Source organism: Etheostoma spectabile, chromosome 22 (genome assembly GCF_008692095.1).
Source record: "Etheostoma spectabile isolate EspeVRDwgs_2016 chromosome 22, UIUC_Espe_1.0, whole genome shotgun sequence".
Taxonomy (NCBI): domain Eukaryota; kingdom Metazoa; phylum Chordata; class Actinopteri; order Perciformes; family Percidae; genus Etheostoma; species Etheostoma spectabile.
In genome coordinates this window covers 3,108,954-3,133,461 of record NC_045754.1, presented here as the reverse complement: position 1 = coordinate 3,133,461, position 24,508 = coordinate 3,108,954, and the positions used below count along the sequence as shown (strand labels likewise).

Here is a 24,508-nt window from a genome sequence, read left to right as displayed (position 1 = left end):
TCCCCCCAAAAAATGATTTTTATATCCCCGCACCACTAGTTTATTTTTTGACCATCCACTTACTGACAAGGTCTTAAAAATAGCCTCCATTTGAAGTTTGTTGCAACGTAGAAGAACTGACGAAATAACGTCAGCTAAATCTGGAAAAAAATATCAAAAACATCTAATTTACAACAATCCCCCTGAGATTTGAGTTGCACTGCGGGATCACAATGCAGTCTCCTATGCCAAATCTGGCAAAGCAAAACACCGTATGTGCATCTGCCCTGTGATTCGGATCAGCTCCAAACTTAAATGAGCTTTTTTTGGCCCATGCGACACCCTTCTACCAAGTGTCATGAAAATTGGGCCAATAGTTTTAATGTAATTCTGCTAACAGACAGACTAACAACCAAACAAAAAAAACAGCTAAAACATCATTGGCGTAGGTTATAATAATAATAATAAATATTATAGCATGCAAACCAGTTGTTGTTATTAAGAGTGGTAATGTAGGGCATAGTGTCACGTTGCCAGACTAGCCAGACCCTCCTCCGCAGCACTGTGGAGGAGGGTCTGGCTAGTCCACACAGTATTCTGGGATGGGAAAACAACGTGCTCTGGTTTGTTAAACCAATCACAATTGTCTTGGACGGCGCTAAGCGCCAGACGGCGCCACGTTGCCGCTGCAAAATAGACAAAATAGTCTCAGGAAGGAACTTGTTTTGGTGGAACAGGTGTACGTTAAAAAGTTATTTTTAGAAGTGCAACAGAAAACTCAGATTGGACAGATAGTCTAGCTAGCTGTCTGGATTTACCCTGCAGCAATCTGAGGAGCAGTTAACCATAGTCCTCAGAAATCCACCGGAGGTTAGAATGCTAACACAAAGAAAGAGGAAGGTGACGGACATCCGGCCAAAAGAGTGACACCTGGTGGAATTTCTGGTGGAACGTCGTAGATATAGACAACGTAAAGCTCAGTGTGTAAGTGTTTATCTGTGTTTAGTTTATTTTAACTGTGAAAGAAGGGGTGATAGAGAGAGGAATTCAGAAATGTCAGCTAAGCTGGACTTTTTTTCCTGTCTATTTTGACCTCAAAGGTCATATTCAAGAGGTGGTGTTGGAGGCTGTGACCAACTCCAACAAAAAAGAAGACAAAAACAGCAATGGCCTGCCAGAGTGCACAGTAGAGATCCAAGAACACATCCAGGTAGAGACTTGAGTCATCTTCAGTGGTGTGGGATCCTGCGTTTCTGTGTCTGCACAGTGTTAGTACTTCTTTAGCACATTTGTGTTGTTATAAAGGGTTTATAACATGGAAAACTCTGCTATGGTGCATAAGAGTCATAATTCAAGTAGGTTTATATCTAGGAATTTAAACCTTTTCAACATATCTTCCAGCTGAAGGACAGTAAAGTGGTTAGAAAGGCAGACATGGTGTCCAAAGACAACAGCATTTATCAGGAGATAATGTTCGAGAAGTTCACACCAGGCTGCGTCGTCATCTTCAGGTGGGTCAACCTGGGGCAGGACTGAAAGAAAAGGGCTTGAAGTTTATCAGAATCACTTGATCTGCTTTATGTCATGAAATGCCTGGCTTGGATCTGCTTGTATTATGTGTTCTTCTACAGGGTAACTCCAGAGCCCAGGTGCCAGGAGCAGCTGGGGGCTCTGAGACACCACCTGATCCAGTTTAGTCCTCAGTACCAGACCGGCTCACTGGCTGAACACAGTACACCATCCATTCTCGCCGAGCCACTGAGGATGTTCGTATGCCTCAACAACTAACATCTAAGTCATCATCATGAATGTGCAGTAAAAGTATGAGTATTGGTACAAAAATTTGATAAACTCTGAACTAAGAATGTTGATGAATGACTTGGCAGTGGATACCGTAGATGACAATGACATTGTTAACAACTAAATATTTCTGTGGATGACTGCTGAATGCAGAAGAGAACACATGTAGTCTCAACAGTAACCAAGTCCTTATGCTTTTTTGGCAAAGGGGAAAATTAATGATCCACATTTTTCACCATTTTCTGACATTTAATTGACCAAGCAACTAATCGATTTCTTGGAAAATAATCGACAGTGAAAATAATTGTTAGTTGCAGCCCTACTCTAAAAAGGACCACAGATAAGGAGCAGATCCATTAATGTCCCCACTAGTTAAGGCAAGGTCATTGAAAAACAAGATGCAGCACTTTTATATATTTGTGGTGAGTGTTGTATACCAGCAATATCTCACTGTCTCCCAAGAGTTGTCCTCCTGCTGTAATAGTGCTTTCAATAGTCATTTGTCATTCCCGCATTAACTTCATGACGACATTTGTAAAGGCCTAGGATTGTCCCAGTGTCGAATTTCAAAGGGCGTGGGGTTTGTAATACACTCACTGACTTCACCAAAGGGAATTACCCACAGTTCAAAGCGTTGTGACGTTTACACGGAGACCTTAGGGAAATCTGGAAATTACTAAGGTAAGCAACGGTACAACATATGACCACGGAACGGAACAGACCTGTAGTCCAGCTTGAAAAAGAAGAGTTTGAATGAATGTGGAATCAGGCAGCCGTCTCCTGGGCCTTGGCCGTGTGGAAAGCAACAAACTTAAAATGAAAAGTCCCAAACCGGCAAGTGTCAGCAACATCTTTGTTATTAAACTTTGCCAAGGTAACGTGATCTTGTAAAGTGCTGTCCCAATCCCATTTATACCTATCTGAGCCCATGTGGCCTCACACACTCACTCAGCACCTTAGATCAATTAAGTCTGTGAGTCTTTAGTCCTCCTTAGTCCTCAGGGCTCACTTTGGGATGGGGCCAATGATGTTAATGGACCTTCTGAACTATTGAAACACACCCATCATCAGTGTTTCCTTGAAGGGATTCTGGGACATTTTCTGAGCTAGAGGACATAGGCTTTCTGACAGTCTGAGTCACTGGCGTACAGTGTTGGGCAAGTTACTTTTAAAAATTAATTAGTTACAGATACTAGTTACTTCTTCCAAACAGTAACTAAATTAGATACTCAGTTACAAATTATACAAGTAACTCGTTACTTCAGAAATTAATTAATGCGTTACTTTCAAGTACATTTTTAAATGCTCAAATGTGACCCCCACCTCCCCCTCTCTCTCACAGAACAAAAAATACATTCAATTCAATGTTCAATTATTTATGATAAGTCTGAATATTATAATGAAATGGAAACTTAATACAACATATTGTTAATAGAAACTGTACACAAATCTGAACTCTTTTAATGTTGCTGCAGGACAAAGTGAGACTAGCCTCCAATCAAATGCCATGTAGTGGAGCAATACAAATAACAACATTTTGGAACTTTTGATATTTATTGCCCCTCAACAGGCCAAAACTGGGCAAAATTAAATAATGCCTGTTAAGCACTATAGTAAAAATAAATAACAAAATCTATAAACTCTTTGTAGTGCAAATACTGTAAGTGGCCTTATGTGTATACTTTTGTACTTGTGTGTGCTTCAAGCCTGTGTGTGTGTGTGATAGAGAGAGGGAGAAGTGAGAGAGTGACAGTGATTAGCTTTGAAATCGTAGCCACTCTAGAGTCGTGGTGCCTTTATGTTTTCTGACCACAGCGGTAAATCTTTAGCAGGAAAACAATTTTTTTCATTATTGATTAATCTGTTTATTATTTTCACAAGTAATCGATTAGTTGTCTGCTCTATAAAATGTGAGAAAATGGTGAAAAAGGTTTTCAAAGCCCGAAATGACATCCTTGAATGTCTTGTTTTGTTCACATCTCAAAGAAATTCAGTTTACTGTCACAGAGACGTGATGAAACTAGACACATTTAAGAAGCTGGAATCAGAGAACATAAAACAATTACTCAAACCTATCAACCGATTATCAAAATAGTTGGCAAATAATGAATTGGTTACCAATTAAGGGATTCATCTTTGCATCTCTACTGTCTACCTGTCAGATCGTCACCACTGTCATGCTCTTACTTCCTCAGCATCATGTCAAAGCTGACTCTGGCTGACATGAACATGCTGCTGTACCGCTGTGATGCAGAGGAGAGAGAGGATGGGGGAGGATGCTACAACATCCCTTCATGGTTACCTCTCAACTATGGAGGCTTGCAAGGTATTTAAAAACACAAAATAAAAGCAACACAAGTTCAAGGTATGCACCATTATAAGCATTATCATGTATCCCAGAATGAATGCTGTGTGAATATTCATGCAGAAGTTATGGTTCTTAGGGCTGATGTCAGTGATGGCAGAGATTCGCCCCAAGAATTACCTTGGTCATCCGCTCTGTGAAAACCTGAGGCAGGGAGACTGGTTGATGAACTATGTCTCTGAAAGACTGCTGGCTAAAGGAGGAGCCCTGGGAGAGGTGAGTAACAGTCAGGTTACCAATCAGAGCCAGACTTTATATGGACAATGTTATGTCATGCCAAAGAAGGAAACTCCTGCACCTAACTTACATGGAGATTCCGCTCTTCAAATCTCCAACAGGAATATCCCATGAAATCAGCCAAACCAGTAAACACTTGAGTTTGGAGCTTTATTCTTGATCTTGGAAACAGTAATGTGGTAAAATAACTGCAATGCAAAGGGGTTAGGGTATTAGCTTATCTTTACTTGTACACTAATCTGACAACAAGCAAAATGTCAGTCAGTCACCAGTCCCCCAAGGATGTACGCCGGGAAAATTCAGGAAAACCTAACATAGGAGCTAAACAGTGGAATTGCAACTCCAAGCCCATCACCTGATGCCATTTGGCCAAGAAGACTAGATACACTTACAAAAACAAAAGACACGTCTCTAAATCAGTGGACTTTTTTGCTTTTGAGCGCCAATTTGATCCATCCGGTCCGATAACCAACCTGTGCAAAAATCATTGGTAAGCAACAGGTAGACCTGTGTCAACTATATCTGCCAGATTGGCATAGAAGGCAGACAAGATTTGCATGGATACAACCCATCCACTTTCAGTGGAGATAAAGCCACCCCCTTCTGCGTCAAAACTAACCAAGCAAAAAACTTATTAATTCCTATGACAATAACCCAATTAAATAAGATGTAGGGCGTGGCAATGACTGAAGGAATATGTGTTAAGAAATGGGCTGTAGTTTTATTAATTAATTTATGATATTGTGCAATATACTCCATTAACTCTATTCTACTTATTGATGTATGTATGTTCTATCTGTCTAGCTATTTTATCTGTTAGATAAATGGTGCTGTAGATATCGGATCAATGTTTGTATTGTGGATTATGTGTCAATATGCCCGTATTGTACAACAAATTGCCTCTCGGGGACATTCAAGTTTTCTAAGTCTAAGTCTAACATTTGGAGCGCCGCATAACTAGGAGAGCCATATTAAAAAGCCACATTAAAAAAATCATTTAACCCTTGTGTTGTCTTCCCGTCAAAATTGAAAATCAACCTTTAAACTGGCAGAAAACGGCCCTACTGCACCTGCTTCTTAGGCTGCACAGTGCAGAAGCAGGGACGATCATCCAGGTCATATTTGGCTCCATGAGAGCTTCTGACGCCACAGACTCTGACTCTCATAGGAATGAAAGGGCTCAGACTTGAGCACTGTATCCAGGTCTTATTATACATCCATTGGATAAGCCCTACTTACCTACGTACAGTATTCTAATAACAAACAACATGTCACTGACAACACCTGTATCATATGATCAATGGTATTGAAATACAAAAAAGAGGTGATCAAAGTTAAAGGTGACAGGACGGAGCTTTACCTTCAGATCAAAGCCTGAGTCTGACTACCTCCCAATGACTTCTTTGTGATATAGAAACCTTGTCTGTCGATCCAACCAGATTTCATAATCTACATTAATGCAATACTTCACAGTTAAGCTGTTTTAAAGGGGACAACTGAACAATTGAGATTTATAGTCGATTCATTGTGAAGAGCATTAATTTAAAAAAGTCTAAGAATTTGTCAGCATTGTCTGGGTTTGGGCCTTAGAGCTGGTGAGAAATTTGTGGTCTTGATTCTGTGGAATGAATTAGATAATGTGTGCACTGTTGATGTTGACCTTTGACCTACAGGTGGGCCAATGGTTCCAGGCCATGTTTGGCTACCTGCAGAACATCCCCCGCTACCTGGTGCCTTGCTACTTTGACTCCATCATCCAGGGAGCCTACACCAGCGCTCTAGAAGCCATTTTCAAAAACATGTCAAGGTGTTGCTTTTTCATTTCTCTTTCCTTTCTCTAATGGTTTTTGATGGAGGGCTACATCTACAGTGCACTACTATACGTTTTGGTTTAGAAAAGGAATATCTATTGCTACATCTAGGCTTCAAATTTACAGTACACTGGCGTTCTAAGCCCCTAAAACAAAGACATTTTAAAACACTGACGCCCATGCTTGGTTTGAAAAGTCAGGGGTTGCTCTGTAGTCTGGTCAGGTCGTTTAAACAACGCACGTCAGTCCGTCTTATCGGTTAGGTAGGCTTATATGCATTTCAGTTCCACCTCATCATCGGTCGAAGAAAATAAATCCCTGATCCTACTTTTTGCCATTGTGGTTCTTTCTCCAAAGTAATTTCTGTGTTTTTACCTCGTGCATTCATGATTTTCAATGGCAGAACAGTCTCGCTGTGCTAGACCTATCTCCCTCTAAAGCACTACAGAGTAAGTCTTGGCTCCATCACAAATACGTACATTGCAGGATAGTAGAACCAATTTCTCTGGGTTTGCATTTCTTAAACCAATCATCTCAGCGTTGGATTATCTGAAGTTCATCCAGTACATGATTTTTTGTCAATCCAGATTAGTCTACATATTGACGATGTTTCATTTCTGTGATTGTGGAAGATAGTTCCGCCATTACACTTTAGTTTTCTTTGTGTTAGACTATGGTTAACTGCTTCTCAGATCTCTGCAGGGTAAATCCAGACAGATAATGATAATAATTAGAATAATAGTAATACATTTAATTTGTAATGTACTTTATATTTACTTAAATCCAAAAGTGCTACATGATAAAACAGGTAACTGCTAAAAATAAACACATGGAGAGCATAAAAATACAAAAAGCTAGCTAGACTATCTGTCCAATCTGACTTTTCTATTGCACAACTAAAACAACTTTTGAACTTACACGTTCCACCAAAACAAGATCCTTCCCGAGGCTATTTTGCAAAGGAACCGTTGTTCCATCCAATGCTTTGTGCCACCCAAGACGATTGTGATTGGTTTAAAGAAATGCCAATAAACCAGAGCACGTTTTTCTCCCATTCCAAAATGCTGAGTGGACTAGCCAGACCCTCCTTTGCAGTACTATGGAGGAAGGTCTGGCAATCAGAGACTACCCTCACAGTATTGTTAGACAATCTGCTTTTCGATACATCTGCACATGGGATGCCAATGGTCATAAGATATACAACACGGACAGAGATTAGTTCCACTACTGAGTTACAATCACTTATCTATTCAGTCATTTTACTTGAAATGAAAAATTATAACACTCATGACACACTGTGACAACTCTTGTGTCCCTGTCTATTGTGTCCCTCTGGCTACATTAGCTTTGTGCAGAATGGTTCCAGCCTGGTCAAACAGCTGGCGCTGGGTTCGGTGCAGATGTGTGGTGTGGGTCACCGTTGGGCTTTGCCCACAATCTCTCCTCACCTTAAGGATGTCCCACACCACCTCAGTGACGTCACTAACCAGGTGGAGCAGTGCTGTGTGGCACTGGCAGCAGGTATGACCTTTCCTTTTCTCTTTCTCATTTCATTAGATAATATGAGGTGAGATGGCTGCGTTTTAATGCTGAAACAATTTTGTAACCCAGGCCAACCATATAATATAGTGAAGTACATTACATTGTATACTAAATACATATGGCATTATACTACTTTACATGACAAAATAAAATACACAATAGGGGTGTCCCGATTAAAAATCAGAATTGTTATTCAAAATACATGGGTGGAGGCGGGGGCAACCGTTGGGCATGGATCGTAGAAAGTGGGTGGTTGGATCTGTCATTGGGTGGTTGGATTTATTTACCCACTTTAAAAAAACATGCATTTAAAGCTTCAAAATTTCCTGACGAGACAAAACTGATTTAGAACGTTGCAGGGGGAAGTTGGAGCGGTCTGAACCTGCCCGGAGTGCCAATAAGCACAGTATATGGTCTTGCAACCTAGAATCAGACAAATAAAACATTCTCGCCGTTTCATCACTAGAAATGTAATGACACAACATATGTTATCCAGCTACAATAAAAGCCTGAAAGTAGGAAGTTATGACAGAAGTACAAAGAGTTGTGCTGCAAGTGGGTGTAAGTTTATACTTGCCTCGTCCGGAATCGTTGGTATGAACTGGACTTTATTGAGCTGCGAAGATTCGACTGTGAGACCGGCAGTTGAATCAGGCATTTCCATCGAAGCATCGAATACCCCTAATGCACATACTAAAATAAAATAGAGAAAAACCTTCAGTGCTCTTCTTTCAATGAAGCAATCTTCTCCAGTTCTGATATAATGGATGCTATTACATCTACGCTAGCAGCCATTGTTGTTTTGAACGGTCTCTCTCTGTCTTTACACACACCCACAGGAATGAAAGTGCTCAGACTCGCACATTGTAACCAGGTCTTATTATACATCCATTGGCTCAGCCCTACTTACCTACATACAGTATTCTGACAACAAATAACATGTCCCTGACAACACCTGTATCATATGATCAACTGTACTGAAATACAAAAAGAGGAACACCGGACAAAGCTTTGAAAAGTTTGGAACCAAAAACGGCATTAAATAAGTGCCCAAAAATGTAAAAAAAAAAAAAAAAAGCAACAAAAACGCTTTAGTTCTTCACTCTCCTAAAACCAACCACCGTGGCCAATGGAAGTTGTCGGAGCACAAATGATGCAATTATAAATGTAAAAAACAAAAGTTCAACTGTGAAATGTGTTCTTTGGTCAATTCCTGTTAAAATATAAAGTCATGCAACTGTTAATACACATACAGTATATTTCTTAGATTGTACCCAGACCGACTTTTTCCCTCAGGTAATGGTCGTATGTCTTTCCTTCAGGTTTACCTCACTTTTGTGCTGGGGTGTTACGTTGCTGGGGCCGTGACACCTTCATTTCCCTGAGAGGCCTGCTGTTGCTGACTGGCAGACACCTGGAGGCTCGGTGAGTCCACCACAAAGCTCCACCAGAAAGGAGGATATTGGCTTTAAGACCTTTAGGGCTTTGAGACCTTTAGGGCTTCGAGACCTTTAGGGCTTTGAGACTTTTAGGCCTTCAATACCTTTAGGTCTTTGAGATCTTTAGGGCTTCAATACCTTTAGGGCTTTGAGACTTTTAGGCCTTCAATACCTTTAGGTCTTTGAGATCTTTAGGGCTTCAATACCTTTAGGGATTTAAGACCTTTAGGGCTTCACAATCTTTAGGGCTTCGGCTTGGAGACCTTTAGGGCTTCGCGATCTTTAGGGCTTCAGCTCCGAGACCTTTAGGCCTTCGAGACCCTTAGCGCTTCGAGACCCTTAGGGCTTCCAGACCTTTAGTGCTTCAAGAACTTTAGGGCTTCGAAACATTGCATTACATTACATGTCGCTGACGCTTTTATCCAAAGCGACTTCCAATTAAGTGCTTTCAACCTTAAAAAATTGCAAACTCAAGAAAACAAGTAGTAATTGTAAGTACTATTAGCTTTAAACTAGCAAAACTACAAAGAGACATGTGAAAGTGCTGCTTCAAGAATTTTTCTTCTTTTTCCCCCTTTCTTCTTTTCCTTCTTCATGTTTATCCGAAGTGTAGTCGGAAGAGATGTGTTTTTAGCCTTCGGCGGAAGATGCGTAGGCTTTCGGCCATCCTAATGTCAATAGGGTGCTCATTCCACCATTTGGGAGCCAGGACTGCAGTCAAGATTTCGTTGAGTGATTAGTTCTCCCTCGCTGTGATGGGATTAGCAAGCAGGTTGGCTGATGCAGAGCGGAGTGGGCGGGTTGGGGTATGGGGTATATAGCAGAAATTGGTAACTTGAGAAGAGAGCAGAGGAGTGGTGTAGTGGTGTAATTTGATTTTGGTTTGATTTATTGGGATCTCCATTAGCTGGGGCGATAGGCAAAGCTATTCTTCCTGGAGTCCACCTAAAGAGATAATATTGATTACTTATAACATGACCAAGCAAATACACACATAACACCCTAATTGATACTAACAGTATTCCTTAAGTATTAACTAATGCAGAATATTGCTCAGCTAGGAAATGTTCTTTAAGTATTACTTTGAAATTAGATTTTCTATGTTCTTGAATGACATGACTAGGCATTTCATTCCAATTAATCATTGCTCTGTACACTACGGTGTTTTTCCCTTTATTTGTTTTTACCTTAGGTAATGTGAATCTGCCCTTCATAGCATGTCTAGTGCTATAGTCATGTTTATCACAACTATTACCAAGATGCTGATACAACACCCTCAGCTTTTTAGTTACTAGAATATATTTCATGAAGTAATGAGGCAGTAATCTATTCCTTACAACCAGGATAGACAGCGATGCATTACATCAACACTTGATCTGAGTTGGCACCTTAGTAAACAACGTGCAGCCTTACTCTGAGCAATTTGCAATTTCTTTATAGCTGATATGGGAGCTCCTGACCAGACTCCTGAACAGTAGTCCAAGTGGGATACGCCAATCGTTATAATGACGTTTCCCATTACATTTTTATGCAGAACATTTGAAGAATTTCAAGACCTTTAGGGCTTTGAGCACCGTCTTTTTAGACCAAAGATACTGTGGTCTTTATTTTCATACCAAAACAAAGTAATCTGATTAAAATTTCAAAAAGATCAACCTTTTTTGCGAGTCTGCTTGCTTTAGCACTGAACAAATTCTAAATGCGTAAATCTTGAGCATCAAACACTTAATTTCCTGCATTGTGGTGAATTTCTTTTGTAAACGATTGTCAACTTTTCTGCATCAAGTTGTGGTGCAAATGTCTTTAATGTAAGTATTATCATTATGAATTACTTAATCTCCTTTATTGTCTATCACTACAAATTTTTTTGTTTAATTTTATATCACCTGATTGCTGAGTGTCAATACTGGATCATCAACAATGTGTCATCTATATATGCACGTAAAGAAATCATGTGAGGCCCTGTTGTCACCTGTGTTATCTGATCACAAAGGGAGAGCTCTGAGTCTAAATGTTTCTGTGTACGACTGAAAAAACTGCGCTCAGTACAAGTGTCTTTAAATTCCCATAACTCAGAAAAAAAGACAATGTCACCTGCTTTCTTGCAGTCCTGTAATGTGATCTGGTAAGGTGTGTTTAAAAGGTACACACACATTCACTCTAGACACAGGACCAGTGAGCTCCTCTTCTGTGTCATAACCTATGGTGCCTCAATAGATCTTCTTGGCTTGACCTGAAAGAAACGCAGAACCCACACTTCATAGGATAACTGCAATGAGAATTAAAAGACAAATTAGTTCATTTTCATTTAATGGATCTGTAAAACAAGTAATCCAGAACAACAAAGTGGTATAAATAGCATGATTATAGTTGTGGTTTATTAAATTAATTCAGTAAAAATGTACTGCTTAAAGGCTGGGTAAGTGATACTGGGGAAAGACTGTGGGACTGACTGACTGGGAAATTTGAACTCTGCAGCAAAACAAACACCTTTTTCTCACCTTCTCTATTGTGTAGCACATTAGCAGTGTTGGGAAGGATACTTTCAAAACTTATTCCATTACAGAATACATGCCCAAAAATGTAAATGTAAATCACATAATATAGAGTCCAAAATGGCCATTGCAATAAATTAACACCTCTCTAAATCATATTCAACGTTTTATTAACATTAAAACTTTCCCGGAGGGACTGACCACAGAGCAGCATGCAGAGCAGCTGTGGTTGGGTTGTGAGCACTGTTGATATAAGGTCAATAGCAGATATAAACAAACCATTGTTATGGGAGAACAGCCAATACTGGTAAATCCAGAAAGCTAGCCAGACTATCTATCCAATCTGAGTTTTCTGTTGCATGATTAAAACAACCTTTGAACGTACACGTGTTCCACCAAAACAAGGTGTTGGACTAGCCAGGACCCTGTGTGGACTAGCCAGGACCCTCCCCTGCAGCGCTGTGCAGGAGGGTCTGGCAAAGACTATTTATAGTCTAAACTAACTTGTAATGCCCGTCCCTGGATGGGCCTTTAAAATACAACACATATTAATAAACCACTGTCCTCATTGTCACAGGAACATCATCCTGGCCTTTGCAGGCACACTGCATCATGGTCTGATCCCCAGCCTGCTGGGCCAGGGCAGCAGTATGCGCTACAACTGCAGGGATGCTGTGTGGTGGTGGCTGCAGTCTATCCAGGAGTACTGCACACTAGTACCAAACGGTGTCTCCATCCTCAAGTGTCCTGTCCGAAGGATGTACCCCACCGACGTGTCTGGGCCTCAGCCTACTGGAGCCTGGGTAGGACTGTGTGCTGTGTTCTAATTGAGCGAGAGTCACTGCTGATCAAACCCACACCAGCCTTAGTGCTAAAATGACCTTTTTCTAATATATTAGCGTCTTTTTTCCCTCTGTGCACATTTAAAATAGGGCTGATTGATTGATTGATTTTTGGGGGGGGTCTAGTTGGGATTATATAAATATAATAAATCAAATGTTACACCCAAACATGCAACTACATTTGCATTCTTTTAAATCGCAATATCAGTCAGCCCTAATTTTAAACTATGAATCTTAACTTTTGCCTTCTAACAGGCAATTCAGAGTCCCTTTGTTTAGACACAACAGCCTCAACAACTCTTTTATCCATTAGTCTATATTGTTGCTAAACCAAAATCACTGTGCTGGCATTAACAATCTGGATCTGAAGATTTCTTATGAAACATGTTTCTCTTTCATGGCTGTGTTTATGTTTTGTACTGTACGTGTAATTGTCCAACCTTGTGTGTACTTTTCTTGGTTTTGCGCAGGAATGCAAAATGAAATCCAGCCCAAACTGATAATAAGGTTGTGTTATATCATAGCCCAGAACAAATATGTCTGTTTTCTCCTGATGTTAGTCAAATTATGTGGAATGGATTATTATGTGAATGTAAGAAATGTATCACAGTATTGCTTTGGGTCACACCACTGTCATGTAAAAAATTGAAGGATACTCAAGGTTCCTTTTAGGGTTCCTCACTTTGCCCCACTGGGAGCCTCCAGGATCAATTTTAGACCTATCTGTTCTCTGAGGAACATTAGTTCATCGGGTTCCCTAAGGCAGTGGAGCTGGCAGCCGTAATCCTGTCCCAACTGTGTGTCCATTTTTTTTCTGTGAGACAATGATAACAAGGAGCAGCCGACAGCAGCTCTGTTCTGCTCTGTTCACAGAAATACTTTTCTCATTAAATATACGCTATTTTACCAACAACCCATCTACTGTTAATCAGAATGCTCATTTTTATGACTCGATTTGTAGTTGAAATCATGTTATTCATATCTCTGTGCCCGCTCACTGACAGCTGTCTGCTCTGATGACCTCATAACGAACATAAATAGTAAATAAAATCCCTGCATAGTACTGTAAGTCCTTTGGATCCTGCCCACACACAATTTGTTTTGTTTGTAATAATCATATCACACAGCGAATTTGAACTGTGTTTTTTCTTCAGGATCAGCCGCTGTATGATGTGATCCAGGAGGCCTTGCAGAGTCACATGCAGGGTATCCGGTTCAGAGAGACCGACGCTGGGCCACAGTTGGATAGCAATATGAGTGACGAAGGTATATCCATGCACTCATCAACTCTGCTTATAGATTCTTACAAAAAGAAGATCTAGCTGGTAAACTCAGGTCAGACCAGCCTTTCTTACCGGAACTTTTGTTGTTGTTGAAGTATTGGCGCAGCGAATGGAAAAGGGATTTGTACATACTTCTTTCCATACATACTACAATCCGCAGGATCAGCACACAGAGATGCGTTCCACAATTTTTAACATCCATTTGTTAACAGGCATAAGCATGCACACCAGACTCCTAATGCCAGCTCACTTCCAGGACGGCGCCATCAACACATTCTCATTCTCCCATTGTGTAAAATACGTACGCTTCTGGCGTTTGTTATTTATGCTAAAAATCTCCTTTAGCATTGGGACTCTTGACATCACTTTTGACGCGTCCCCCCAAACTAATCTCCTAACACAACATTTCTTTCATTCTACTCTCTACCGTTGTCTCTCTTAAAGGTCCAATGTGTAGGACTTTCTCCCATCTAGCGTTGAGATCATATATCGCAATCAGCTCTCTCGCACCACGCAGTTCAAAGTACGCATTACAGCTACGCTAGCCTTCACGCTTTAAAAAGCTTTTTCTGGGTGAAGAAAAGAACTCATGTTACTAAAATTTGGATTTTGAATACGATACCCTTTAGAAGCATTAGCAGCACCTGTGAGTTTGTCATGGGACGGCGAAAAACGCTAAAGACAATGCAGGATGTCCTGTATGTCCCTTACCGGCTAACGTATTTCAAGATGCCGCGTGAATATGGAGTGTCTACCCCAGGTTATGTGAATGCAAATGTTAAATTTCAAGCCAAAAGGAAGACTTGGAATTGAAGGTGGCGGTAAATGAATATTTACAGAAAACAGAAAACCACAGGAAATAAAAAATAGATAGATTGATGTAGATGTAAACTTTGGAGCTTCTGGCTTTAACAAGGTTTCATTCTCTCACTAATCTGCTGTTAGCATCCCCAAACACATGTAATGATTTTAATATGCAGAACGTTTTTAATCAAACAGGACAATAATTATTTCTTTTATATAAATAAAGAACATTGCACCGTAAATTGATGCAGAAAAGGCCAAAATTGTTGCAAAAAAATCAGCAGCATGCAGAAAATGAAGTATTTGATGCACAACATTTTCTGGGGGAGGACACCTTGACCCCATACCTGTACAGTCAAGCTGATGGAGGCATACACAGAGTGTGAGCGGATGTCTCAAATGGTACAGACATAGTTTGTATGTTTCTTTTGTGAGTATATGTCACCTGACTTGCTGCTTACTGTAACTCTGCTAATAGTAGAACATCTCACTACCACCAGGATTCAACATAGAGGTTGGAGTGGACCAGACCACTGGCTTCACCTATGGAGGAAATCGCTTCAACTGTGGAACTTGGATGAACAAGATGGGTGAGAGTGAGAAGGCGCACAACAAGGGAATACCTGCTACACCCAGGTACAGTTTCTCCATCTGTGTTTGTTTGGCAAACATCCATCATTATTCATGCAAGCACCATTGGTACAATGACTATTATTCGTCATACTTTATAGTCTTGTTCTTCATCTACCGCCGCATTTCACACATCTCACATCTAACAGATCTACAACTAGATTGTTTTTGAAAACTGTAACTAAGCTGGCTAGCTACTGCTAGCATTAGCTGGTAAATTAAGGAAAAATTTGCCAATTTCCTGTTCTGCTATACATGCAGATGAATCTCTCCAGTACCCAGAGGTCTGTGTTTATCCGCCGGTAAATCTCCCGCTAGATGACTCGCTTCAAAGGGTTGAAAATCGGCCACTTTCCCTCTTTGGCATTTAGCTTAGCATGGCGCAATAGCAACTGTCACTGCGCAATGTGAGGAGAGTGCAGATTTGAGTTGCGCATGCGTCACTTTGCGACAAGTAGCATATAAGATAACAACAACAGACTTCTGTAACGTCAATACAGTAAAAATGGACCTAAGTAACGAAGTTTATTCACTGCTGGCTACAAGTTAGCATCAAACACAGCAAAGGGCTGTCAGCTGAATGGCGTTTTGAGCTAACGTTAGCTATCAAACAACCCTAGATCTGCCGCACTTTCTCCTCCTGCACGGTCTTTATGTCTTTATCTCTCCTCAAGGCCATACTGACCTGAACTCTGTAACATCAACACAGACAGTCTGCCGCCTCACACCTCATCACACACGCACACACAAACCCCCATAAACACACAACCCACATACACACATACACACCCCGTCCCTATCCCTACCCCCCTCCGAACTGGCTGCCTCTGGGACCTTCTTTTTGTTCTCTCACCTCCCTGCCCCAGTCACCTAAAAAAATGCCTTCATGTGACCACATGTACTGTGTGTTGTTCTGTGCATCATCATTGTGTTTTGTGTTTTGTGTTTTGTTTTTCATTATTCTTGTTTTCTCCTTCTCATGCTGTATCGGATGCTGGTAACTTTAATTTCCTTGCGGGAGTCATTCCAAAGGGATTAATAAAGTCTAAGTCTAAGTCTAGATAGCCAAAACGCTTTTGAAATGACTGATAGCTTAGCTAGCTACAAGCTAGCCATCAAACACAACAAAGGCTGTCAGTTGAATGGCATTTTAAGCTTAGCAACCAAACAATCATAGATAGCTAAAACGTTTATGAAATGATTCCCCTCTTCTGTTGTTGTTTATAATGAGAAAAGTGTATTGTTTTATGGATTTCCCAATCAGTATGGCAGTCATGTCATAAACCGTTTACATCTGAGCATGCGTTACTCAAATTTGCACTCGACTCACATTGGGCAGTGACAACAACCATAAATAACACTGGCTCTAGCCGGTTTGCTATTTCCTGTTTGGTGCTGGAGGGAGCCTACCTTGGTTGTTGACAGTGTTCATGTGATTGAACTTCGCTACCATGACTTCAAACTTAGGATAATATCAAACACTTTTGATTTTGTCTGAACGGCCAGACGGGAGAAAGACTAACTGGGACTGAGTATAATAACCTTACACCAAACAATGGAGGGGGCGGGAGCACCCTGACTTAGCGAGACTCTCAGGATTTCATTCTGATAATATGATACAGTGTAATCTCTTGAAAAGTCGTTTTGGTGTAAGTTCGGCATAACATTAAAAGTAAAACTTACAACTTGCATGCTAGGTTTATAATATCAGTGAGATGGCCGGTAGGGGAGCAACCCACACAGATACATATTTTTACGTAGTTACAACTTTTTCAGCCTTGTTATTGGTAGCTTGCACCAACACTTTGTATATCTGTGTGTGTGTGTGCGTGTTATCCAGGGATGGCTCTGCAGTGGAGATAGTGGGCCTTTGTAAATCTACTGTACACTGGATTGTGAAGCTCCATAACGATGGGCACTTCCCCTATGCAGCAGTCAACATTCCCAGCGAAGGTACAGTTACTTATCCATCACAGTCTCATAGTGCAGAAAAAAGACTGACTAGTTTTTGTAGTCTTTACCATAGCCGTTCTAAATAGGCTTGCAGTGGTTGAAAGAATCTTCAAATGATCCCCTCCTGCTTAAACTATTGGTAATGACACTTAATCCCATTGTAGTAAATGAGCAGTTGCAGGAAGCATCTTCCTTCCTACTATTGTTTGTGTCAATTTAACTTTACAGATGAAGGGATTCTAAAGTCTCAACAACCATCTTTAAACCACGTCTTGTTCATCCTTTCAGGACAGACATATTCTGTGTCATATGTGGAGTGGGATTTTAAGATCCAAGAGAACTTTGAGAAGAAGTTCTACATTTCCCATGATCCCCAGGACCCTGAGGAGAAACAACCCGCGCTGGTCCACAAAAGAGGCATCTACAAGGACAGTTTAGGGGCTTCCAGCCCCTGGTGTGACTACCAGCTCCGGCCTAACTTCCTCATTGCCATGATGGTGGTAAGTAGCTACAGTCACTGTGCCACACTACTCTACATTTAGGAAACAAAAAACTAATTTTTTAGGGTTCCATCCAAGTATTGGGTATTATTAGCAACTTTCTATTTGGTAAGTACTAATCTCTACTTTATTAATTTTGGGGTGTCTTATTCAATAAAAAGCGTTAATTCTTAATTTTGGTGGGAAGACAACACAAGGGTTAATAGGCCTATCTGTCATGATTTAGAAAAAGGTCGGACCCAAAAATGCAGAGATGACAGGGCAGTGTTTAACGGAAAAAAAAAGGTTACAACAAAAAGAGTCCTGAAGTAAGCAGGCAAAAATTGTTCAGAAAAAGCCAAAAGACCAGGCATCAAAACTAAACAAGAACATCTGGACAAAGGGGGTAGAAATAAACACACAATGATCTGATAATGACAAAAGACTAAATGCACAATGTAACAAAAGTGAAAGAAGGGACAGGTGACACGAGGGCTCAGGAACTGGTGAAACACATCATGGTGGGGCAGGAAAACACAAGGCAGGAAGTAAAACAGGACATAACACAGGAGAAACAGACTACAAAATAAAACTGAAAACTGAAGTTTGAAACATACACAAGGATGAAAACAGAGTAAATGCAACAGAGAACACAAGAGACAGTAAACAACCATGAAATGGGGAATACATTAACACAATAAAACAGGAAGAACTACAACAGAAAATTGCAAATATGACACTATCTCATTGCTTTTAATTTGCGATGTTGAAAACATTTGATTTTCTTCACTCCTTTTTTTTCAGCTGTAACTTGCTATAAGGCCCAAAGGAAACGTGCTTTGTTATCTGTTCCATGTGCTGCCAGCCAGTGTATTGTCTGCAAAGAGTTTCTCATTTTAAATGTTTTTTTTTTTTTTATAAATGTTAAATCTGATGTGATAAATAAGCAGATTTGAAACTGGATGAATTGGAAATTGGAAAACATTTGATAAAATCACAATAGGCACCAGTGCAAGTCTTTCAGCCTAAACTGGGATTTGGTGAATGTGTTGCACTCATGTGTCACAATAATTAATGGGCGCAAATGATACATTAATACCATGAGACTTATTATTAAAACATGTTACACCTTGATTCCAAATGTAGTTTAGGGGATTTTCAATCCAGCTTGGAACTTTTGCCTTTTTCAGGGTCGTTGAGCATTAAATCCAAACTGTTACATCAAAGATTTATCCACTTGATGTCCATAATTTATCACGTTTTTGCTTGTTTCTGCTGCTAACTCCTTGATCCGTGTCTCCTCTCTGTCTGTGTGCCTTCGCTTTCGTTTGTTTAGGGAAGTGAAGGCAAGCATTATGCCCATATAAGGGCAACAGCGAGAGCAAAGAGTATAGAGTCAAAAAGAGATAGTAATCCTTCCAAGTCTGGAAAAAAAATGTATGTATTTTGTCAACTGTATAAGTTATAATGTTTATTTCTTCACAGTGTGACTCCCAAGACATATGAAAAGTATTTTAGAAGAGAACAATGACTTGTACTGCTCTGTGTGTGATATCAATGCATATCTGTAAGATTCATTTTCCGTTTTATTTATTTTTTACTTTAAGGTCCTACAACCATTTTTAATATTCAAGTGACCTCAATGCAGCAAAAATTCTAATAGCCTAATTTGTTCTGAATAAAATTATGTTCATATCTTGAGTGTGGACAACAGGGTTTATGTTTTACAAGCTTTTTTAGAAAAAAATAAAAATAAAAATAAAATAAAACCAGACGGACAATGAATTGTAAAAATGACCTTAGGTCTCTGATAGTTAAAGAAACTGGGATCCACTCGGTTTTCATCATCACTGTCTCAGCAGACCACAAGACATCTCTTGCAAATTTGTTAACCCTTTCTCATTGGATTGACACACTTTCCCCACCCTTTTGCAGAACAATTAACAAGGATGTCATTCAAACAGTCCAAACTCCATTGTTTTAGCTACGGTAACCAAAGAGAAACCATCTGTTCCTAACTATCAGAAACTACCTACATCAGTATGAAATCACTGAAGCACCTGTTTGACACTCCTTCAAACAAATCTGTGGAAGGGAGAGAAGTCCGAGTGTGAGGTGGCGATATAGTTGGAAGGGCTCAGGTTTCTGATGATATTCGGGCGACTGTCATTGATCACGTTATCAATCATAGCCTTTCACTTAGAGAGGCTGGACAAAGAGTCCAACGTGTTGTGAACAGAAACACTGTCGCATCCATTGTCAGAATTTTTCAGACAGAAAAACAGGTCATGTTTCTGTACAGTATATACAGAAATATCTTCAGTGATATACTTAATGTAATTGTTCCCTCATTCCAATTACATGTATTCTTTATAGAATCCAAAGGCTACCATTCTTTGGTGGTGTAGAAGGAGATTTTTTAGTGTTGAGCAGGAGGCAGCCGTTGTGAACATGGTTGTGGCAAACAATGCCATAAGGCTGCGTAAAATCATGGTAGGAGTGATTGCAGATCATGGGACGTTTAGGAACATCTACAACGTGAGCGTGACCACTAGTGACCGCAGGGTCGAAGAAAGAACCATATGGCCAAGAAGCAGCTCTAAAGAGTTCCATTTCCAATATGTGTGTGTGTGTGTGTGTGTGTGTGTGTGTGTGTGTGTGTGTGTGTGTGTTTGTGTGTGTGTGTGTGTTTTGCAGGCTCCTGAGCTGTTTACTGTGGAAAAAGCCTGGGAGGCTCTGGGTGTGGCTGAGAAGAAGCTGATGGGGCCCCTGGGGATGAAGACCTTGGACCCTGAGTTAGTTGTCTGCTTGAGGGCTGAAGGCTGTTTGGCTTTGGATGGTTAGGTGCAATAACAAAGTCAGGAAGTGCAGTCTAAAATGAGCCAAATAAGTAAATTAATTTTAAAAAAAAAGTAAATCTTACATAGTAAATCACCAATTAATCCCACATGTATTGATTCAAAATGTTCCTTAAAGGGATATTGGTCAAGTAGGTAATGTTCTTATTAACATAGTTGATAGGAGAAAGGCTTTTTGTAAGTGTACTGTATGTCTGTTTATTATTGGAAATCAATTAACACAAAACCATAATAAATATTGTCCAGTAACCCTAACAGCAGTTTTTACTAACAGATGAAGGTAACCTGGCTCGTTAAACAACAACGCCGCAGCTACAGGTTAACTCAGAGGTAATAGAAATGAAATAAAATCTGTAACAACCTGAAACAAAATAATAGCTCTCTTTTCAAATAAATAAAATAAATAAATATGAAATAATGTATATGACCCATTCTGTGTCAGCTTAAAAATTCAGCTTCAACTAAATATCTCTTGAAACCCTTTCAATGTAATAAGGTTTTTCGTGTCCATGTGAGCTCAGAGATCTCCAGCACCTTCATTAGACACTAAAACAAATGTGTTAGCATAACATATGATGAAATATAATATATATAAGGCAGCCTCTTGGGAATTACGTCACGCAACAAAGTACCGTAGTATTGTGTGCAAAGCGCCAGTCAATTTAGGTACACGCTTAATGCTAATCGTTCCATGAAAAACAGTGAAACCCCCCCCGGGCAGTACGTAAAAAGTGGACATGTCCAAACAAAGAGGACGTTTGGTCACCCTAGTCTAGTAGTTCTGGTTTTAAAAGGTGTACTTACATATGTTTGTTTTGTAATGGGAAAACAAGAAAGGCAAAGTCTTTTCCAACAGAAAGATAAGATAAGAAAAACTTTACTGTCAGTCACATGACACGAGACAATCCTCTGAGCTGAAGTTGCAAAAACACCCAAAACTCCAGTTCATCCTACAGAGCCTAAAAAGACTTTGCATTTGCGTTAACACTTTCTGCTCATGTTCAAAATCAACATTTAAGAGCAAGATCACTGTCAAGAACATGCTGTGTGCTTGAATACAAGATGCGACTGTAGGCGATCGATAGAAGACAGGTGATGTTCTCCTTCTACCTTGTTTTTCTGCAGTGACATGGTGTACTGTGGAGTCTACGACAATAACCTGGATGATGATAACTTCAACCGAGCCAAGGGCTTCAACTATCATCAAGGGCCAGTAAGCAAGTGTACAGTAACCCCCTCCACAACAGCAGTGAGTCAGGCTGCCATTTAGTAGCGCTGACACCTTTTTCCCCCTTCCAGGAATGGTTGTGGCCCGTCGGCTACTTCCTGCGAGCCAAACTGTACTTTGCCACAAAAATGGGAAAGCGGACGTATGACGAAACTGTAAACCTGGTGAAAAACATTGTGTCTCGTCACGCTGTGCACTTGGAAAGGTATTCACAATCAACATGTTATTGCTGTGACTGATCTTCTAACCTGGCGGTAGTATGTTAAAGCTAATGTATCTGGTAGGACCCACGAAGGTAGAAAATCAATAAAAAGTATTGATTCCCATGAAGGAATCTGTTTCAACCATGTTTGTGATAAATGGCCACTTTGCTCTCAACGTCTTCCACTAGGTCACCGTGGAAGGGTCTTCCTGAGCTGACCAACGAGAATGGCCAGCACTGCCCGTTCAGCTGTGAGTGCCAAGCCTCAGCCATGGCTACCATCCTGGAGGTTCTGTATGACCTTTGACCCAACAACCTTAACAGCACCATAAAGAGTGACCGCCACCAGCCTACAGCAACACAACATCTACTCTAAATCCTAAACAAGCTGCACAGTGTATGAAAGGCTCACTGACAATCAATCACAGGCTATTTGTCATTTCCTACTGCACAACTATGCACCATTTTTCCTGAGAGCATGGTGTAGAGTTGGGTATCAAAAACCACTTATGCATCTGAAATTAACACATTCATAAGAATTCAAGGATTCCGGAATAAACAGCATTTTCACTTGTGCTTATTGATTCCTGAAAGAAATCCTAAACCGACTTTTCCTCCTTCTACTGTAACAGTAATGAAAGTGCTTAACTACTCTGCATAATTTGTGTGTAAAAGTCCATCACCTCAGGGTTAGTGGAGGGCTGAAGCATTCCTGGAAAACATGGAAATATCCTCTATGAGAACTCAGTCTCCTGCTGACTAGATTATCTGAAGCCTGATTACAGAGCCAAGAGGAGGTGCATAAGTCTAATTTTCTCTTTGATGACTTGAATTACAATGTGTTGATAGATTATTATGGAATTTTATTCCACAACAATGCCAACAATAAAGACCTTTGATGCCTGAAAGTTTGGCCTCTCACCGGAAGAGTGGAAGCACTTGTCTACACATGCTGTTAAAAATGAACTAAGGAACTTATTATATTCAACATTTTATTTCATGTAATAAATAAAAAAAAATAACAATGCACAGGTGTCTACTTTACTATTATTGTTTTGTGTGTGTGTGTGTGGCGTGGCCTAGCATGCTTGGCAGTTAGCTAACAGTTTCCCCAAGACAAAGAATTAAGCTAGTGTATCTTTTCCAAACTTTAATTAGGAAGCACTGTAAAAACTGCAAAGAACAAATAATACATCTTAGTATTTCATTCAGTTACAGACGTTTAAGAACAATATTGATATATTGTCTGTTAAAAACGCATGAAACAAATGCGCTAGCTTAATGCTCACCTCCATGGGAAGTTCAATGACAATGCTAACGTTTAGCCTATGCAATCAAAATACACATATAAAATGGACTTAACTTCATAAACAATGGACATCAATACTAGTATTTTTAGTATTTAATATCAAGATAACTGTATGAGCTCGTACTTACGGGCAAAACCGCTCGTACAACATTAACATTGCATAATATCACATTAATCACAAACCTCGTTAATTAAACCTCAAGTTTAATTAACATGGTTTGAATTAAGTAGGCCTACCAAAAGTGTTTTGATTCTGCCTAGACCTTCATCAAGTCAAAATGACCGTAAATGATGCCGCTTGTTCATACGCCCAAGGCAATTCACATCGCGGTGACCAGTGGTGTGCCGTGTTCAGTCTTTTGCGTGCGAAATCAAACATCTACGTCAATCATTTGATAGTCCACGATGTTCCACTTCGGGGATTGCCCTCATCATGCCGGAAATTCCACCGGAAGTCACTGTTTTCAGATGTCCGTTTTCAGAGGTCCCATTACCTTCCGCTTTTCTCTGCAGGGTAAATCCAGAGCGCTAGCTAGACTATCTGTCCACTCAGAGTTTTCTGTTGCACGACCTTTGAACATACATATGTTCCACCAAAACAAGTTCGTTCCCGAGGCTAATTTGTAGCGGCACCGTAGCTCCACTCGGCGCTTATCCACCCAAGACAGTTGTGATTGGCTTAAAGGTCCAGTGCGTAACTTGTTTAGTTGTTTATTATCAACATCTGTGTTGCCTGTTCACAAACTTATTCTTCTTTTTCATGAATATTTACCACCATCATCAATTCCAAGTATTCCTTTTGGCTTGAAATTTTATTTTTGCATGAACCGGGGTAGACGCTCCATGTTCATGTTTTATTAACAACAACAAACACCTTAACACAATACGTTTAAGGTTACAATTACGCATGTAGCACTAGTTGCCCCCTTTACCTCATTTGGTAGAGCACGCACCCATATGTTAAGGTAAATTATGATTTGATAAAAATGTAATGGCTTTAACTGTTGGGTGTAGTTAATAAGAAATGATGTAAGGGACCTGCAACACAGCAAGGCATACCTGCTCTTTAAATGTGGATTGGTGGTGTCATGTTGAATCAACTAGCCTACCAACAAACAGCCATTGTCTAGCAACTGCAGTGACACACACAGCTCTCTCCTCTCTCTCTCTCTCTCTCTCTCTCTCTCTTCTCTCTCTCTCTCTCTCACACGCACACATATGACACACATAAACAAAATCTCAAACAAAGAGA

At 40.2% G+C, this 24,508-nt stretch overlaps 1 protein-coding gene across 3 annotated transcripts in view; it reads left to right on the top strand.

Annotated features, from left to right (window-relative positions):
* The window catches only part of LOC116671907 (glycogen debranching enzyme), a 51,618-nt gene extending 29,096 nt beyond the window's left edge, over nt 1–22,522 (top strand). For all 3 annotated transcript variants that reach the window (XM_032503390.1, XM_032503389.1, XM_032503391.1), the window contains 17 exons: nt 1,080–1,189; nt 1,381–1,490; nt 1,611–1,745; nt 3,975–4,105; nt 4,224–4,360; nt 6,055–6,188; nt 7,538–7,713; nt 9,057–9,159; nt 12,246–12,471; nt 13,665–13,776; nt 15,098–15,233; nt 17,068–17,180; nt 17,469–17,680; nt 20,357–20,454; nt 21,643–21,730; nt 21,817–21,950; nt 22,137–22,522. In XM_032503390.1, the coding sequence (XP_032359281.1) occupies nt 1,080–1,189; nt 1,381–1,490; nt 1,611–1,745; nt 3,975–4,105; nt 4,224–4,360; nt 6,055–6,188; nt 7,538–7,713; nt 9,057–9,159; nt 12,246–12,471; nt 13,665–13,776; nt 15,098–15,233; nt 17,068–17,180; nt 17,469–17,680; nt 20,357–20,454; nt 21,643–21,730; nt 21,817–21,950; nt 22,137–22,254 (2,273 nt within the window). In that variant the 3' untranslated portion in view covers nt 22,255–22,522. The remainder of the gene's footprint in view (nt 1–1,079; nt 1,190–1,380; nt 1,491–1,610; nt 1,746–3,974; nt 4,106–4,223; nt 4,361–6,054; nt 6,189–7,537; nt 7,714–9,056; nt 9,160–12,245; nt 12,472–13,664; nt 13,777–15,097; nt 15,234–17,067; nt 17,181–17,468; nt 17,681–20,356; nt 20,455–21,642; nt 21,731–21,816; nt 21,951–22,136) is intronic.
* The last annotated feature ends 1,986 nt before the right edge of the window (nt 22,523–24,508 follow it).